General features: G+C 41.6%; 1 protein-coding gene across 9 annotated transcripts in view; it reads left to right on the top strand.

Moving 5' to 3' along the window:
- LOC115057254 (receptor-type tyrosine-protein phosphatase mu) overlaps positions 1 to 19,568 on the top strand; it is a 140,835-nt gene that overhangs the window by 30,264 nt on the left and 91,003 nt on the right. For all 9 annotated transcript variants that reach the window (XR_003841919.1, XM_029524204.1, XM_029524207.1 and 6 more), the window contains exons 2-4: positions 3,283 to 3,405; positions 13,958 to 14,232; positions 17,992 to 18,070. Coding sequence is in view for 8 of the 9 variants with exons in the window: in XM_029524204.1 (XP_029380064.1) it covers positions 3,283 to 3,405; positions 13,958 to 14,232; positions 17,992 to 18,070 (477 nt within the window). In the remaining variant the exon portion in view is untranslated. The remainder of the gene's footprint in view (positions 1 to 3,282; positions 3,406 to 13,957; positions 14,233 to 17,991; positions 18,071 to 19,568) is intronic.

Here is a 19,568-nt window from a genome sequence, read left to right on the forward strand (position 1 = left end):
CTCATTTTTATGATTTATTAATGAACACAGAAATGACATAAAAAAAAAATTAAACCTCTGAAAATTAAACAAGCGATGACTTCTGCTTTATGCGTGTTCTTTCTGATGGGTTTTTCTTTCTTCAGCATTCACAATTCTCCCATCACCCACTGAGTCAGAATCCATTTCGCTCCTCCATCGATTTGAATATCAAACACCAATAAAAGCCACCTCTTTGGGTTTGTTTGAGCTCCACCACGCTGTGAGAGGAAGGTGGGCGGCACGGGGCAAAGGATCTTGGAACTATTGAGTCAAAATATTGATGGAATGCAGCCAGTCCCTGTGACGCTGCAGCCAAAGACTCGTATTAATGTTCCCCATGTTACATCTTGGCAACACAGATATTTTTATTTATTTCGAGAGGAAGCTGACTGAGCATGAATTACATGTTCTTTTCGCAGCGTTGCCTTGATGTAGTTTCCTCATCGCTACCAGGAAGGTAGACGATGGCTTTCTACTGGCGGCTACTGAGCCGCTCCAACTGAACTGTTGGGAGTGAGAGTCGTGCTTAAGGGTGTTCAGCTGTAGTTATACTTCAATCAGTCTTGGGAGTACGCTTTAGGCCACCTGTTACTGCTTCTTCATATTTAATTGACGATTAGTGTTATTGGTTTTACAGGCTGTGTAATTTGCTGTTATATAGTGGGTGGATCTGTTGTTTAGGCTCTTCCATAGAATTGCACCCAATTATAGATAGCAGTTGACAGCAGTTAGAAAATGTTAATGAGCTTGGCATTACAGCTCCAAGTGGAGAAACTACTGTATAGAGCTAAAGATATGAAGATAAATCATGTCTTTACATCCAAGAATCTTCCCATTTGCAAAAATAAAAATGAAAATGAAAATGAAAAATGAAAAAAGGATTCTGGATATCTTGATGTTTCTCAGTGACAATATGTGTATATAACGCAATGCACATTTGTAATCATCCAAATCTATAAGGTAACCAGTGACCAAGATGGTGAAAACACATGTAGAGGAGTAGAAGAATAAACTGGCATCAAGTGAGTTTATTTGAAAACTATAGCACTATTAAAAGAGACAGACTCACTGTAAAGATATGCAAAACAACTGCAGAGGCAAATAAATGGATCTAATGGTTAAAGTTTAATGAAAGGAAATATTATAAAGTTAACATAAAATAGTACATTTACAGCACAAACATTTGTGTTTAGTGCACCATAACCAGGAAGAGTAAGTAGGGTTTAAAACGCCCAACGATTCTGTAAATATTTGATTTTATTGAATTTCACATTATAACAGTAAGCCACACTAAACTGAAGAAGTAGAAAAATTACACACACCAAAAAAAAAAAAGTTGCAGAAGATTATAATGTAATAAACCACAATAGCACTCCAGTTCAAACTGATGTACAATCTTTATCTTAACATCCAGCATGACGTGACTTGTCATCCTGGAATAAGCCCAGGTTTTACGAATCCCATTAACAATGACTCTGCTCTATAAAACTGTCCCTGGACGCTGTGACAGCCATCATTAATGTTAGACTTTTTAACTCCTTTTTTTTTTTTTTTTTTTATCGCATTCCAGTTGTAAGATGGTAACTTTCTAATACTTTTGAAATTATTGGTATCAGGCTGAGAATAATTTGAGGACGCGCTGGCTTAGCAGTCTGTTTGCCACCCTTTGAATGTGTGTGAAGGGGCTTTTGATGCGCTGGGGGACGTTAAATGGTAAATTCATAGTTGAAGTACGAAGATGCAGTTAAAACAACATCAGGAAGCTTTTGGCTGCTCTGTTGATCGTCATTCACCAAAGCGGACTCGCATCACTTATTCCATTAGTGTTGACAGAGCTCTCCTAACTCTTCACTTCAGCTCATTCTATTTAATGCACTAACTCTTTAGAAGTAGATCTAATTTTCTTGTTTTTTTTTTTTTTGACTCTGTCACCTGTTACCCACAACCCCCAAATGCGGTTTCTTCCATCAACAGTTCATTGCTAGCAGGTTGATATGGTGATATGTTCGCCATAGTAGGCCCATTTTTGGACAAGATGTCAACATGTTACTGAACCTTTTTCCGTGTTATACCTGGGTGGTTCCTTACTTTTTCATGTCCACCCCCTTGAAAAACAGACAAAGCAGCAAATATAGTATCATTAGGAGCTGCCCCGCGGAGCTCGATATTAATTATCCAGTGTTCTCCTCGTTTGGCCGCTCATTTGCACTTGTACTGTAAATGTCAGCGGAGAGATAAATGGAAAAACAAAAACCCCGGCTCGTAGCCTTTATGCAGCAGAATGTCAGAGGCAGCTTGTAAGAGATGAGATATTGGTTTTGGCCTGGCACAGATTCTGGCTCAAAGGACATTCCCAGAGGCAATAAAATTTGTATGTCATCTGTGTTTAGAAATTTATTAGCAATGTGCAAGCAAAACATTTTCGGAGTCACTATTTGGATTCATTTCTGGTGAGGAGCTGAGCAATATGCTGCACATCTGTTATCGGGGGAAAAAAAAGTAATAAGCTTAATTGTGTATTTCATGCTTTATGTGTATATCATTTTGACCATTTCCTCTCTAAAGCAGCTGTCTGCTCTGAAAACGACCTCCCGTACTTTAAAAGCAACCTTTGTATTTAATATATAAATATATCAGTTTTTTTGTTCGAACTCCTTTCCAGGCACACATTGCTTTGACATGCCATTTTTGTAGATTTATGAGTGGACTGAAAAGCACTTTGGGGGGGGGGGGGGGAGCTTAACTCTCACATTCTGTGGCCTTTAGGGTGTGAGGAATAAAGGGGTATTTGTATTAATCGATCACACGCCAAGCTTGGTTGAAGTCTGGCCTTAATGGTTGCTTGCTGTCATTTTGCAAGCAGCTTGTAAAAAGGATTAGAGTGGCTCTGTGGAGTAAGGGCGCATGAACAGCAAAGTTCTGTGGATGCAAAGGAGAATAAATCAGTTTATCCCTGATGGTGGTGCAGTTTGGGAGCATAATGCCTAACGATGATAGAGTTTGGACACTTCATACTTGTCATTGTGAAATTGGACTGCCATGTTGCTAATGATGGTAATGTATGTTGCGCCTTGCCTACTACAGTAATCCTTCACTCTGTCTCACTTAAATGTATCTCGTTGTCTGGCATATTGCATTATGAACACTGCTGGGGGAGAAAAAAAAAAAGGAGACTTTAATTTATTCATTCATTTGAGGCGGAAGTTAATGGAAAACTGTATAACCATATAAATTTTTTTTTTTTTTTCCTTTTCGTCGCAGGCGATTGTAACTTTGAGAAGCCGCTGGCAGCGTGTGGTTACAGTCAAGGCAGAGATGATGACCTTGACTGGGAGCAGGCCAATACCAGAGAGAAGCCTCCTTCAGATCCGTGGATGCCTTCAGGTAAGGACGGCGACAACTGGCTCGGTGAGGAGGAGGAGGAGGAACGATGATTCTGTCATTACACCATTACAGTAACTGTGCTTTTATGTAACACAGGAAACATTTCTAAACAGCTGTGACCCATTTTTCCCACCAAAAAATAAATATATAAAAGAATAAAATAACTGATGAAATTCTGTTTAGAGTCAAATTATAATGGCCCCCAAAGAAGGAAAACAGATCAGAATCAAGTAGATGACAGAGGACACGACGCCCGTCACACCCACCATGATAAATATCCCAAACACGTATGATTTACGTGACAGATTTCGGTTCTTTTTTTTTTTTTTTAAACGGAATGAAATTTGTCTCTGAATGGTCAGTTCAGTTTGCTGATGTAGGTGCTTTCACTGGGCATTTTTCGAATTAAGCTATAACTCTGGCTGTAATTAGAATAAACTGGAAGCCTGCATCTGTACTCAGTTAGTATTGGAGACTAATAAAAATTCATTACAGCTTATATGTTCATGCACTACTATTTAATCTTGTGAGGAGAAATTTTGAAGACAACATAATATTTCTACAGCCCTCTCTGATAGGTGTTCAAACGCCTTTTTTTTTTTTTTTTTTTTTAAATCCTTTTCTTATGTTTTGATCGCTACTTCTTTTCAGGATCTTTCACAAGACGTCAGACAAAAGCAACGTTCAATATCAAAACAGTTGGATCCATTTTAATTAAAGAAGTCTTTCCATCAGCCACATATTGAAATTCATTAATATGCTTTCCCTGCATTTTGTGTCTGTCGCATGCAATTTGTCTCTTTAATGTTCCATTGATCGCTTTTCATTTAATTTGAAATGCAGCGATATCACCACCACTGAGCAGACGGCACCTAAAGAATTAGACTAATGGAATGACGTTTCTTTCTTTCTTTCTTCCTTTTTTTTTTTTTTGTTTTGTTCTCATGTTATAACAAAGGTAGCGTGGCAAACTAATGGATATTGTTTTCCTCCCCTATCTGACGCCTAATCTCACAAAGGCTGCATCACAGATAGATTGCACTGGGCCCCCCCAGTGACAGAGGGGGAATTAATTAGCAGGCCCTCACTAATTTTAAGCAGCCAGTGCCCAGACCTGTTTGTGTGTACATCAGGATGATGTGTAGTGAGCCGCCCCAGAGAAATTACTTTGCATGGAGGGGGAAGTGTCTACTTTTTTCCGTTGCAATTGATTAATGTCGGGACACATAGAGGCTGGGCAAAGGTTACAGCGAAATCTGGAAAAGCCTTGACCTACAAATTAACACGTCACACATGTTCTAAATTTAATGTATCTGATTAAAAACCCATGTCTGGTTAAGAGGTGTCCCTGATTGTGCTTCCCAGGCTGAGTACCCTTCAGAAAGGCATGTTTTCTACCTGTGCATCTTGAATTGCGCGTAATTAACAGGTTGCAGCTCTTTCTCCATTTCTCAGTGTGAGCACTCAACCTGCCACGCAAAATTGTAATCTCTCCTCTTTGACCGCATGAAAGGGATGTGGAATGTAGAGTACTTGACAGCTGAAATTGTTTTAGGGCTACTGGAGTGGGGGTTGATGGGTAGAAATGCATTTAGGTGAAAGCCACACTGGTGGAAAAAGCTATCACACCTTTGATTGCTGTCTCACTCTCAACCTGTACTTATGAATCTTCACAGAACGACCTTATCATACTCACAGTACAGATTGTTATCCTACCTGATGTGCCGGGATGGAAATGGAAGAGAGGCAAGCTCCAAACTCAAGGCCCTACAACCCTAAACCTCATTTAAAAGTGGCTGCAGACAGCGTCCATGAAAATACTTTGTCTGTGTTAGATGCAGTTGATGGTTCAGTGATGATTAAAACCTGTCTGTCTTCTTCAGGTGACTACATTTGTACTTGCACTTTTCTACACTCCTGGCCAAATATCCCTAAGACGTGTCCATATGGGATATGTTTACACACATTACATACGCATATTGCCGGAGGCAGAGCTAACGTGCTTTGTGTGGAGCAAATTGGAAAATAAGCGTGCACAACACGTCTGACTTATCCAGGATGGCTTTCTGTCGTTTCACTTATTGGCTTTTTATCAAACACAACCCTTATCTTTCACCCACCTGACCCAAGTATGCTCATTGTTTCACCCTAACGACACCAGTTTGTTGTCACATTTAGCGGTCTATGGCGGCTGCCGTGTGGAGATACTGTATATTATAAAGCTGTTGGTGGGGAATGTTAAAAAATGTCCTGAATTCTGAGGATAGTATCACAGAATCATTCAGCATTGATGTCGTCCAATGTATTTAGATATCTTACAAGTCAGAAGATGATAATATGAAACGCCGGATTAGACATGAAATCTTTAAAGGTAAAACATCAAGCGCTCGCTGCCTGTTATGTGTCTGCTAAAAATTGTATCAAAGTCTTCAGTCGGAAGCTTCCTGAATTAAGATGCTGTGTCAGTATAGTGAGAGTGCAGGGATGAGTTTGATGTCAGCCTGCTGAGAACTCTGCTTCATCCCACAAACCTCGGATTGCAACCAAAGAAACAAACGGGCCGGATTCACCCCTCACATGTAAATAGAAGACGATCAAAACAGGGAAAACAAAAAGCCCCCTGGCATAGCAGAAGAGACGAGAAGCGCCTAAAACTCTGGGCTGTTTATGATGATCTGCTCCCGACCTAATTGCTACGTCTGGACAGAGAGTGTCCTTGTTTATGGCTCTTCTGCATGCTTTGGTTCCTTTAGGGAGGCTCAGCACACTTTTGAGGCTCTGCATGTCTTTCTTGGACACTTCCCGGGTGTGTTCCCTCCCCTAAGCCAACTGGAGAAACCCCCGCCAGAACTGTCACTATCATTCCCGTTATTGCCAACAAACCTCATCTGTCCCGGGCAATGATAATAAAATCATTTCAGCCATTACAACATGCACTCAGCCTTGGAGAATGAAGCTGGATGCACATCTGTCAGGAGCAGATATTGATTTTAATTGCATATTGTTAAATGAGAAAATTGCCAAACTTGAGTCAGAGACATTTATATCATGTCAAAAAAAACAAAACAAAACAAAAACAACAACCCAAACCTTATTCCAGCCTGTTGTCTGCTTTTATGAGATCCCCAATGTGCTGCAGCAGTCTCAGAGAAAAATGGCTGACACTGACAGCAAAAGGTTTGCAGTGTGATGCCGTTAGGGTGGGGTGACGCTGGTCGTTTGTGTCGGGGGGAGAGAAAATGTTGTCCAGATGCCATTAAGGAGGCTGTTTTTAGTGTGCCCCATCTGGTGCAGAGGCTGCCTCTTCTCTGATATTGTCATGGATGTTGCCAGCAGTAGGCTGCTGCTCCCTGACTCTCCCTTGAGACTCGTTCGGGGGAATAATGGCAAGAGTCGGAGAAGAAAGAAGGTCCTCTAACCGAGATTAATTAGGTTTTTTTTTGTATTATGCTAAGCACAATGGCAAATGTAGCTCATGCAAAATGGCTTATTGTTTTATTCCTAATGTCTTATTTGAATATGTTGCAGAAGCGAAATTGAATGTTTTTGTCTCACTCTTGCACGGGGGTCTTTGTTTTTGACTGCACATCATTGGTCGATAATGACACCTACACAATACTGAAGTACTGGCACAATGAGTTTCCTTCCAGGGTGAATGTGATCTTCTCTCAACCTGGATCTTTTTTGTCAGGCTCAGAATGCATTCATGCAAATGTGGCTGACTCTTGAACCCAGACGGCCACCCTTTCTAGAGGGTGGTTGCTGCACGTGGACACTATAGATCATTTTAAAAGCCAAGCTGTCAATCAGGACGTAATGAATTGACACCTCACCTGGGCCTGCAGTGTTGTTTACAGCGCTGTACGAGCTGTTCAAAAGAGGAGAAGGCGATGGCCACTTGAGAGGAGAGCGCACCCACCGACTGAAGGACGTGAGAAATTTAATCAGAATTTAAATCACATCAGCAAAAGATGAGATTTGCTGTTGCAGGGAGGGACAGCGTGTTGTGAAAATAAGCTAATTGCTTTCAAACCATTCACAACTTTGTGGGAAAATCACACCTTGTGCGGTGTTGCCAAGGTTGTGAGGTTAAGGAGAAACCCCATTATGTGATTAGGGGACAAATCAGAGCAGCAAATTACGATGTCTGAACAATTCGTGAATTAATTTCCTTGAAGGGGCTGACGAACTGAGAGTTTCAATTTCGCTTGTTTGTGGGTTAAAGAAGTGCATCAAGGTCCAAGTCAACAGGATTGCTCTGATTACTATGAACAGGACTTTGACAGCACAGTCTCCTGCCATGATGGAGGACATATTTGTATATTGTATCTTTTCCCATTAGCGAGCATCATATGTGCAATTAAGGCTAATGATGCAGCTAGGTGACTCACGTGGAAACCCTCTGTTGTGTTTCAAGCAAATGGGCCATTATATGACCCATTTATTGCAGCGTAGCACCGTCAGTGCATCCCGCATATTAAGATGACATATTAAGCCATTAAGAATCGCCGCTGATTGACACGCAGCAACAAAGGATGCTGCCAGGGAACATAATAAGGGTCAGTTGTTCCGTCTTACTAAAAACGACAGGGCTGAAACGTGTTGCACATGATGGATGGTTTTTAGGTGGATCCATTTGACTCTGTCAAAGAAAGCTTCCTTCATATGGAGAGCCCGAACGTATTCAGCGTTATTTTATCAGCACCGCTTTCATATTTGAAAGGACTCGGGGAAAGTTCTGGAAAATTGAGTGGAGGCCACGGATGTTCGCATTAACAGCCTAACCCTCACAGCGAGAGCATTTTTGATTGGTGGCAGACAGTGAGAATAGCCCTGTCTTCATTGACATTTCCGAAGCAGCCGCGGTGCTTTTCTGCGGCGGTGACCTCTGTGAATTTTATTAGCAAATGAGACCTTGAGGGTTTGGGTTTAAAGAGCGCCCCTTCATTCTGATTTCCCCCCACATAATGATTTTCACAGAGTTCAGGACCTGAATGGAGGAGAAATAATGAGAGCTAGTCATTACTGCAAATTATATCCTCTGCTCAAACCATCACTCAACTGATAATTAATCTAAATACCTTCAGCCTATAGACTTTGATGCTTAGGATAAGACTGCACCCTATGTGTGTGAGCGAAACGACTTCAGACTGCATCTCCATTCACCACTGTTCTCTTTCAAAGAAAAATAACCCAAATATGCAAATATGTATAAACATGGGCCATTCATGAACTCAGGTATTTGTTTACTCTGGTGTTTCTGCACATCCACATGTCTACAGGCGAAATCAGACTTGCACATTCGAAGCTACTTAACCTCAGAGTTTCTTCATTCATGCAGTCGAACTGTGAAGTAAAAATTTGACAGAAAGGGGCTAATAGGATTCATCTGACATTTGTCTCAGGTCTTTGTCTTCCTCAACATTGTTGAGTGTCCTCCTGCTTACTTCGGAAAAGAAGACAGCCACTTAAGACAGGCAGAGAGCGAAAAAAGTGGGACGTGCTCCTGCCACATTGTTGTAATCTCGAAAAGCTGTCAGTTCCAAATTGAGTTTGATTGTTTCGTGAAAGACTTTGTTAGTCCTTCAAAGGATTATGGTCATTACCCTTTGCCTGTCTCCTCAGGATAATGTCACAGTAGTTATCCTCATATAAATAGGCGTTAAAGACCAACACCCGTTGCTTGAATGGAAAGACCGGCCTTCTTGTGACCAAAAAAAAAACCCCCCTTTTTTTTTAATAATTAGGTGCTGCAAAACCATGAAACCACAGAGTTTCATTCTTTAGTCATTAGCGGTTTGTCACCAGCTTGCTGTCTTAGTGGAAGAGACTTCTCTTCCCATATGGGCTGACACAGTGTGTGATCCAACATGGTAAAGGATTAACCTGGTGGAAGCCTTCCCCTGGAGAATGTCCATGGCTCTCTGTCAATGACTCATAATACCATTAAACCACTGAGGCTGTCTGTTTTAGACTTTTAAACCAAATACTGTATCAATTTGGTGGATTTTGAGCAGCAGTACTTTTTTGTGTGTTGTTTTTTTTGGATGTTGTATCGTAAGAGTATGCCAATAAACAATGTTGGGCCCACATTGGGTCTGTTTTATTCCACCCATGCCTCGTTTTATTTATTTATTTTTTCTTCTTCTTCTTCTTCTTTTTTTCTTTGTCAGACTTGGTGCCTGCACTCCCACAATGCAGTTTGAGATTTGACAGTTCAGTCAGACCTTCAGGTATTTTTATTATCTTATTGGCTAACGTAGGAGAGAGAGGAAAGTGTCATATCACTTCTTCCCAGCTGTAGCCTACACACCCAAATCGGCCTGCAGTAGTACCTGTAATCGGTAAAATGACTTTGTGTGTATGTGTAAAACTGGTGAAGTTTTCATTTCTTTGAAATAATGAATAACCAGTGACGGAAGTTTAAAGGAATTGCTTCTAAAGATTTAGGGCCATAACCAAATGTGGACCCAAAAAATGTCACTTGAATCACTTGAATTGTGGCCTCAGCTAACAAACGCTCTGATAATCAAAGCATATTTAAAGCACTTCTTTTTCTTTTGGGTAGCTGTAGCAACCATTTCAAACAAAGCCCTCGTTAGTAAAAGACTCCAGCATAATGGTCAACATCTCGAGTGAATGTAACATCTGCGACTTGAGTTTTTTCCCTTCCATGTTCGGCATCCACTGCTATCACAATAGTTTAAGTTGAAGCTGGCCTCTGTGTTATATAAATGATAATAAATCCACCCCTCTGAATACCTTAGAGCTCTGGCCTTTACAGAGATGCATAGATGGGCCTTGAGTGTGCAGGGAGCTTTCTCTTTTTAATTGGTCTTGAACGCACCGCTGTTTGGGCACAAGAGATGGAGAGGAAGGGGGAAGAAAAAAAAAAAACAAAAAAACTTGTGCATCACTAGCACATTAGCAAAGCACTAACACAGTGTCATTATAATTTGCTCTTAGTCTCGCTAGCTAATTAGTTTGTCATGGTGCAGCAGGTCCTGAACAGTATGTGGTCATTAGGCTCAGAGAGCATAGAAACCGAATGACAGTCACTGCTCTCCTGTCATCTTTTGTGAGGCAGCGACAATAGGAGCGCCATGATGTCTCATACTGTCACTTGAAATTCTGAATTCTTGTGGTGGTCAATAATGAGGGAACAGAGACTTTGTCCTCCTGTTGTGTTTTGGTTCGCTGATCCAAATCAGGGCGATTTGTAGGCTTCAGACTCGGTGACAAGATTTCACAGCCCCGCAGTTCTGCAGCCGGCCTGCCAGTGAGGAGGAAATGCTGGATTACATCATATACGTGTATTTCTATCAAATGTTTGCACTTATCTGATGTGACTCTGCACCAAAGCTGCCTATTGTTTTATCACTCTTTCATTTAGATAGAAGTAAAGAGAGAAAAAAAAAAACAAAGCAAATGCTGCTTTGGGAACTGATATTTTCGTTTCTAATTACCAACAAAGAGCAGTGCTGTGCCTCACTCTCCTGTGGAACACTATCACAACATGACTGTTTGAAATGAATAGTAATCCCCCTGTTTTAATCATAAAGAGAAACAGTGGTGCCGGCATCTTAGCCTCCGTAATATCAGCTGCAACTGAACAATTCATCAACTGATTATTAGTGCTGGTTCGCATCACACCAACAGAGGCTGATGTTTCAAAGGGAAAAACAAAACAGTCCTGTGCACCTGAGCAGATGGCTGAATGTTATTAAAGAGACTTCCGAGCCCTCCTATAGAGGCACCTGATTGAGGTTGGACAAACAAGTGTCTCAAAGTCGACTCATCCCCTGCCCTTCTGCATGTACCGTACACAACTTCCTGAATAGCCTCAGAAATAATTAGCCGCGCTACTTGAATCACAGACAAACTATAAGTGAATAATACATTAAAAAGCACGGAGAGAACAGCAGTGTGCTCTTCCCAATGGTGAATCATAACAGGGCGATCCCGCTGTGCAGAAAAAACACGGTCATAAATAGCTAATCACAACTTAAAAATGTGCCTCTTACTATAGTAAATAGAGGGAGATATTATGTATGGCCTTCCATCATGCACTCAAACATTAATTTTCCTATTCTTCCACTGAAAACACATTAAAAATCTACGCTTGATTGAAGCATTAAAAGGCTTTTCACACAAAAGCTATATAACTCAAATCTATTAATTTAGATGGTTTTATTATTATTTTATTTTTATTTCTTTTTTGTATTTAATTGCCGCTCATATCCAATGGATGGAGATTGCTCAGTTGTCATGGCGATGTCTCAGTTCTCATCATGTGATGGTGAGAAAATGTTGTCATGGGGACCGTTCGATAAGTTCTGCACATCAGGTCACGTGATGACAACTGAGGCCTCGCCATGACAACTGCGCAAGCCGCAACCACTGGCAGTTCATGCGCTCACTCTCTTTGTGTCGGTCCGTCACTTCAACCGAGACATTTTGTATCATCCCTTGTACGTTTTGCAACAATAAAATACTGAGGATTGCTTTGTGGGTTTGTTTGCAGAAAGTATTTTACCTGCATTTGACACTTTTTGACTACAATTCTCTGCGTGTTTAAATCACAGCAAGCGCTTAATCTATTCAAGTGTCTTTTAGACGAGAAGCTGTGATTTATTTATTTATTTATTTTTTCATATAGCTCTTGAAATGTGGTTAAAAGCTGTGCACGGACGGTGGACCTACACTTACAGTCTACTGTTAACCGTCATCAAGGTCAGCAATACATTTTCAATCTGAAAAGTTTATTCATTCATTCATATTCCACAATCATTAAGATGTTTAACTGAAATGATCTAAGAAATAAATCAGTTCAGGTTCCCTGTGCAGCATGAACTGAGCAGAGCAGAAGCACAATTGCAATCCTCATTTTTATTATTGATTTACAGCAAAGCTCTCTGGCCCAAACATGTACTGTGGCCCATATGGCTTCCCTGTGATCCAATTTTTAATGGGGATCATTCACACCTAACAGGCATTCTTTCACCGCAGGACTGCATGATTTAACTGTACCGTGTTATACCGGGGGGCTCAGTCGTACCTGACAAACAAAGCCGAGGAGGCTTACTCAGTGTCATCACAACTCACTGCTCCTCCTCCTACTTCTCCTCTGCTCCCTCTCCTCCTGTTTCATTGTGTAAACATGACAGACCCCCCACCACCACCACCACCACCACCACCACCACCACCAATCTCCCCTCCTCCTCCTCCTTATTTGAAGCTAGAGACAGATGGAATTGGTGAGCGTTACAAGTGCAGCACAACAAGACAACAAGTGGGCAAGCTCGAGTCATTGATGGAACAAATAGGGTTTTTGTGAGAGGCTGTTCTGCTGCCACACTCGGGGACTGAGCCTGCCGATTTAGTTGACGTTATTTACCCTTTTTAACGCCACGTCTGAGTGAAACAGCAGATGTTAAATTTATTGACATAGATTCACATCCTCTGCGGTTTCGGCTCTGCCTCACGTGCAGGAAAGCGGAGCTTTTCGTTTACAGGTTGTTTGTCTCAGCACTGAGCGAAATGTGACTAACAATCATTACCACACATTCTCACACACACACACACACACACACACACACACACGCAAAAAGGTATATTTCAACATAAACTGAGTCTCTCTTGGCTGCGTCTCAAATGCTGTTCCGATTTCTGCCATCTCATGACCAAGCCAAGTTAAATAGGATGATGACAAATAGAATGTGTTCTGCGTCTCCTTGAAAGTTTGCCAATATAATAATTCTCACTTGTGTTTCAATGACAAGAGGGGAGAGAATTAGATTAACCTTTAATATTGAACCAAAGCGATAAAATCTAAATGGGGCTTGCTTGGCAAATAGATTTTAACTTATTGATTTCTCATCATTTCGCTTCTCTCTATCATTTAAGAGGGGAAAAAAAAATTCTTTCCTCAAAGATCCAGCGTTCTTAGCATCGGTCTGTCTCTGTCTTCATATTTTGATGAATGATAATGATTCCAGAGTTTCCATCAATCCAAAGATAAAAGTGTTTTCTCATTAGAGGTCACGTGGTGCAATTCTCAGTGCTAATAGGAAAAGGTCTCAGCACAGTCATTTAGCTGCTTTCTGCCTAGTCCCTTTACGGTTACTGCTTTTATTTAGTCACTAATAAACCTCAGGACCTGACTTCTCCTCATTATCTGCTTTTGTCTGTGATATTTATTTTTCTGCCTTGTTCATACCAACCTGTCTTGAAAAACCAACACTTCTACCAAACGTAATGATGATAAATGCTATTTCTGGCCTTCTCATTGACACTTTGAAACACAATTCAGTCAGTGCTCGTGCAACATGGACATGCAGATGTGGAATCTGGACGTGGATTGTACAGCCACATGTACGCAGAGTCGTGCTGTTCATAAGAATCTAATGCAGGATGCTGTGCGGTCATTTACTACTGCATGACTTTTTACTCAGTCAGTTTATCTGACAGTGTTTGAACTCACGGGTAGATTAAACTTTTTTATTTTATTTTTTTTTTAGCTGATGGCTCCCTTTTTGTGTATTTTTGGCAGGTTCGTCCTTCATGATGGTCAACACTTCGGGACGATTCGCCGGGCAGAAAGCTCTGCTGCTGACGCCCCAGCTTAAGGAGAATGACACTCATTGTGTCATCTTCCACTACTACATAGGAGGCAGAGACAACAGCCACCCAGGTCATCTAAATGTCTATATCAAAGAGAACAACAGTCCCATGGGGATGCCTGTTTGGAACGTGTCTGGTCCGGCCTCTCGCTCTTGGGCCCAAGTAGAGCTGGCCATCAGCACCTACTGGCCCAACTTCTACCAGGTGGGTCACATGGTCTGATTCCAGCTACCACTTGCTTGCAACATCTCATTAGAAAACTGGCTTTCTCATTGTTAGCAGCCTTTATAGTCGAGCCAAAGTCATGAAAGCCTGTTGGTTGGGTGGAGCAAGACAAATGTATTATATGAGAAGGTCCCAACAATCACACAATGGCTCATTCAAAACACCTCAGATTATTGATTTCTGGGGCTTTCTCAGTATCCTTGGTAATCTGTTCTCTCTCCTTTCCATCTGAGCCATCTCTCTTTTTCCAATTCTGAAATCTCATTTTCACTTACCAATGCACATGACTGCTGGCTAGGTCAAGCTGATTTCACACACGCCCGGGTATTAGCCTTCACTGGGCTTGTTCCACGAGTCCACCAAATGTTAATTGATGCAGTGCAACCCCTTAACCTCCCAATGGGAGACCTTTCCTTGGTGAATTATTTCATTATGGCCCGGCAGAGCTGGTCCACCGTGGAGCGGAGGGGGTGCCCTCCTGCCTGCTCATCATAGCCACCCCTGATAACTTGGTTAACATGACACACCGCTGAGTTTCTCACTCCAGAATGCAAGATAGGAAGTTTAATGAGAAGGGGGAACGGACAAAGGAAAGACAGAATGAGCTGCAGTTCTCAGTAACAGTCACTGCTGGCTGTTGATGGGCCACTGACCCTTATTTGACATAATGATGCAAAGCCAGTGCGGTCAAATGTTTTCACATTACCTCTATACACTGATGTACAACATTTTGTATTTATTTTATTTTTTTTTTTTTTTATATTTTTTGTGAAGTTCAGTCATTTTTACTTACTTTACTTTACTGCAGCTCCAACATGACAAACAAGCGGTGTGTTGCTTTAGATTGTAGGTGAAGCTCAGTCCTGCTGGAACAGTTTAAAATGTCGCTCGCGGTGAGCATTTAGACCCAAAAATGACGTATTATGCTTTCCAGTGTGTTCAGGGGAAACTCCCAGCAGCTGTTGCCTTTCAAAGCCCAGAGGAAGGTCTGTCTCAATCTGCGACAACACGGATAAATGTGAGGATGCTAATGATCCTAGCACCCCTCTCAGTCAAGAAAAGAAGGGCCGATGCTGGAAATTTTCACTAATTAACAAAGGGCACTAATTATAGGTGTCTTTAATTGCATAGTAACCTACACAATTGTCAAAGGGAAGCCACCTGATACTTGGAAATTATTTTTTAATTACCAGTAAGGCTTTTAGTCATCACAAATCTTTCAGGCTTTGGTAATTAGTCTTCTTTCCGGTTGTTCCCCAAGTTTTTAATTGAGATTTCCAAAATCTGTCAAAGGGAACGATAAACACTACAACTTTCAGTAAAAATAATACAACCAACACACACCTCGCATACGATAATCCAAATACGTGCTCGTGTGATAAGAAGAAAGCCCGTTATTTATGACAGCGTGGAAATCTTCACCATCGAGAAGAGAGGAAGAAAAGCCTATTGTCCTCATCTGTCTTGATTTCAATACAGTACAGCCTATGGCAGAGCTAATCAATCCTGCTGTAATGCACTACTTTGCCGAGTCCCTCAGGGATAACCAGCGCGGTGATGTAGACATTGAGTGTTGAGTTCACTGTCTGTCTCCCTGACAAATGAGAATGGCGAACTTTTCTGTGACATCAACAGCTTCGGTCCCATGTGAACATTTTCACTCCATGGGTCAGGTCCAATTATGCACTGCACTATCATTGATGTTGGAATCAATTATATCACAGCTATTAGGCAGGCTGACTGATGTCTGTTGAACAAACAAAGGATTTCAATTAGAGAGCGGGGGCCAGTTCATTTGTCTGGTGGCGATATATGGAGTGGTTGCCCTTTTAATTTCCTTTAAATTAGCCTGTAATGAGGCCATAATTGGCACCCAAGACATTCACTTTCATATTTCATGAGACAAAAAAAGAAATTTATAATTAGACAGCCTTATCTGAAGGCATCCTGCCTCCCAGATGACAATGGTAACTATCTCTGCTTCACCATTCCTAGGCTACAAAAGGAATCTCAGATGCATGTGTGTGCAGCTTCACTTCAGCTGACAGGACACAAGTTTCTGGGTGACACAATGTATGGAATTTATGCGTTAGTATATAGAGTGCGCTGTAAGCTACAGGATTCTATTTAGGAAATACGGGCGTGCAAAACATGTGTAGCAGAAGTGTGTGTGGTGTAACGGGTCCCTGCACCACGCCCTGGTGTTTGGAAGGGACTGGCATTCTGTTTCCCTTTTTATCACGCTGCAGACAGTGAAGCACATAACTCTGACCTTCTGCTGGGACACGCCCTCCGTCACAGCTTGGGAGCATTTGTTTTGCCCCTTAAAATAGGATCGTGTTCGCCCAGGACAGCACAGTTGCACTCAATTTTAAGGTTTTGTGCTGTCAAAAATGGCAACAAACATGTCAAGAAAGTAACACTAGACACAGAGCAACTGTGAAACGCAACAGCAGGTCCTTCTCAGCTTTTTTTAAGAATTCATCGAAGGGTTATTTCAATCTCATTATGGGAAAAGCATATGTTCACACTTGTGGTGGCATCTAGCCACCCTGTTTTAGACAAACTTTTTCTTTAATGACAAATAATACAAATGGAAAAATAGCAACTAAGAGACACTGATACAAGCTACTCTTAAAGTATGTGGAGATTTATGCATCACCACACAAACATGTTCGTACAAGGAGGAACAAAATCTTCACAGCCAGTAGCTGCCAAGTGTAACGCTATCTTGTCCTCTTTAGAGTGAACAGAATCTGGTGGGCACTTCTGACCTGATCTGACCCTGATTCTGGGTTAAAATACTGTTTAGTGTTGATGTAGACTGAAAAGATTTTGAACAGCAGCTCATATTTGTGTCACTATCGGACACCATCTTTCTGTCCATGCTATCGCAGTTGTCGTTCAGACATCGGGCAGCGCTGACATAGACACCTGCCGTCGCTCCCTGATCGGGTCTTATCTGTCAGGACTATCAGTGGTGAAAGCAACACAGATACTGAATTAAAGTGCTGCTGACCTTGTTGGCTTAACTGGCGGCTGATGGCAGAATAGTACGAATGCTTTCTGCTGTAACACTTTCGTGAAACGAATGGACTGCACTCAGGCAGACAGTTAGCTTCCTGCTAGATGAGCTTGCCTACATGAATGGTGTGATCAGATGAATACAGAGTTAAAATGATTGCCTGTCCAGAGGTGACTGTTTTGAAATCCTGGTTTGTATTAGCGTAACATCTCCCTTGACAAAATAAATTCTCCTCGTGTTTTTATATATAGACTAAGAAAGAAGAATGAATTAGATTTTGAAAACAGAGTCGCTGCTTAACGGAACTGCAGATAACCAACTAAGACAGTACATAAATTTTATGGTGCAACCCAGTTGACCAAATCAGCTGTTCCTTTTAACACATATCGCAACACGCGCTCAAATTAAATGAGATGACCCTTTAAACATGTTAGGCGTTTCACCTCCATGTTTGTCACAGACTGTGGGCTAATCGTCTCAAGACTCAAACTTAATTTAACACTTGCATGTCATAACATCTATCAACTGTGACATATTGTGGAAATAATGTCATTGGCCCGCAGCTGTGTGACCAGCTGCGGCTCTTCTGAGAGCAGGACTGCATTATCGCGAGCCGGACTTTCTCTGTGCACACCAGCAGCCTCACTCAAGTGCCATTTGAAGACGCACGTCCATTTATCACCTGAGTTATGAGTCTCCTCTCTCCTCCTCAGATTGTGTTTGAAGCGGTAACCTCAGGGCAGCGTGGCTTGCTGGCCATCAAAGACGTCGTGGTCCAGGGCCACCAGTGCAGTAAGTCCTTTTTCCCTTCATCATAAAAGAATATCATCAAACAGTCATTGTCCTTTCCATGACACTCGCCCAAATACCTGCATCGTTGTTCTATTCAAGGCCTCCGAGTCAAACAAAAGGCCTTCAAAGAGTATGCTACAGTCAATCCAAAGCGTAAACCTCCCTCCTCCGAATTCCCTGGAGATTTATGAGCACACAGTTGACACACTGGAGTGTGCTCGGGATATAATGTTGGAGTGGCTGTGTTAAATCTCTCCTACGAGAGACAGAAGAAATTGTGAAAAAGAAGATGAAAGGCAAATACAGTGCTACCATACAGTATGATTCTGTTTGTGTTTGGATTACACTATCTCTCTCCTCCCATTAGGATATTGAGCAAAGCGCCTCATCTCTCAGATGCTCGGCGTTCTGCTGCCCGTGCTGAATAGAAGTACAAGCACTTAAGAGCGCACCGTGGAGCAAATTAACATGTAATCGCGAGCATATTTAGAATTTTTCTGCTCCTGCATTTGGGATTGACTGCTGCTGTGGGAGTACAAGATGAGGACTATTCTGGATTGCTTGAGTGCCAAGCGCCACGTTAAGTCCATATGGCACTCCTTAAGTTTATAGTTTATTACACTCTACAGTCTAAAGTCTAAATCGATACCGCATGGGTTTTCACCTATTGATTTAAACTTCAGTCTACCACTCCTAGCTTAAGCATCAAGCCCTGATTGTTAGGCGCTAACGAGCTGGTAACCATTTGAAAGCAGCTGAATTCCTACAAATGTTATGTCAATAAGATGGATTTATATCGTGAAAGGCGTTGCATATAAATGTATTTGAGTCGATCAATAAGGGCTTGTGACGTGATCAATGTTCAAATGTGTAAAAATGCGAGCGGATCAATAACCCATTCAGAGGCAATCGGGTTTCTCCAAGTGATAAGCAGAGTGATAGGAGTAACTCTTCAGTGGAGCACAGCCAATTAATTTTCTATTCATACGACCGTGTGGAATATTTAGCACAAAGGTGTGATTATGCCACTGGGTGGTCTGTCTTTCCCTTCATCACTAAGGAAGACATTAGAAATTGGGTGGATTGACAGGACAAAGTTACAAAGGCGGTATAGTTCGAAGACGAGGTTATAAAATATTAAGTAGAAGTGAAAGTCTCAATGATGAAAGTGATAGAATTAGCTTTTGCCACGTCTTCAGAGATTTGGATATGTTTCGAATCAAGGTCGCTCCGCTGAATTGCCCTATTTTCTTATGCAGAATAGCGGCGCTAATCAAAAATGTTCTACATAAGTTACTTTCTGTGGACTATCCCAGTCGGTGGTAATGAGCACAGTTAGAAAGAGAATAATGCTGTTGGAAAAAAAAAAAAATTGCTCAATCAATGAAAGGATGAAGTTGGGAGACAGAAATTGGGTTTTTGGTAGGTGCAAGTTGGCCTCAGGTGTCTCATTTGAAACAGTGAGTTGAAATATGGCTTTCAAACTGGCACCAGAATC

Source organism: Echeneis naucrates, chromosome 17, assembly GCF_900963305.1.
Source record: "Echeneis naucrates chromosome 17, fEcheNa1.1, whole genome shotgun sequence".
NCBI classification, from domain to species: domain Eukaryota; kingdom Metazoa; phylum Chordata; class Actinopteri; order Carangiformes; family Echeneidae; genus Echeneis; species Echeneis naucrates.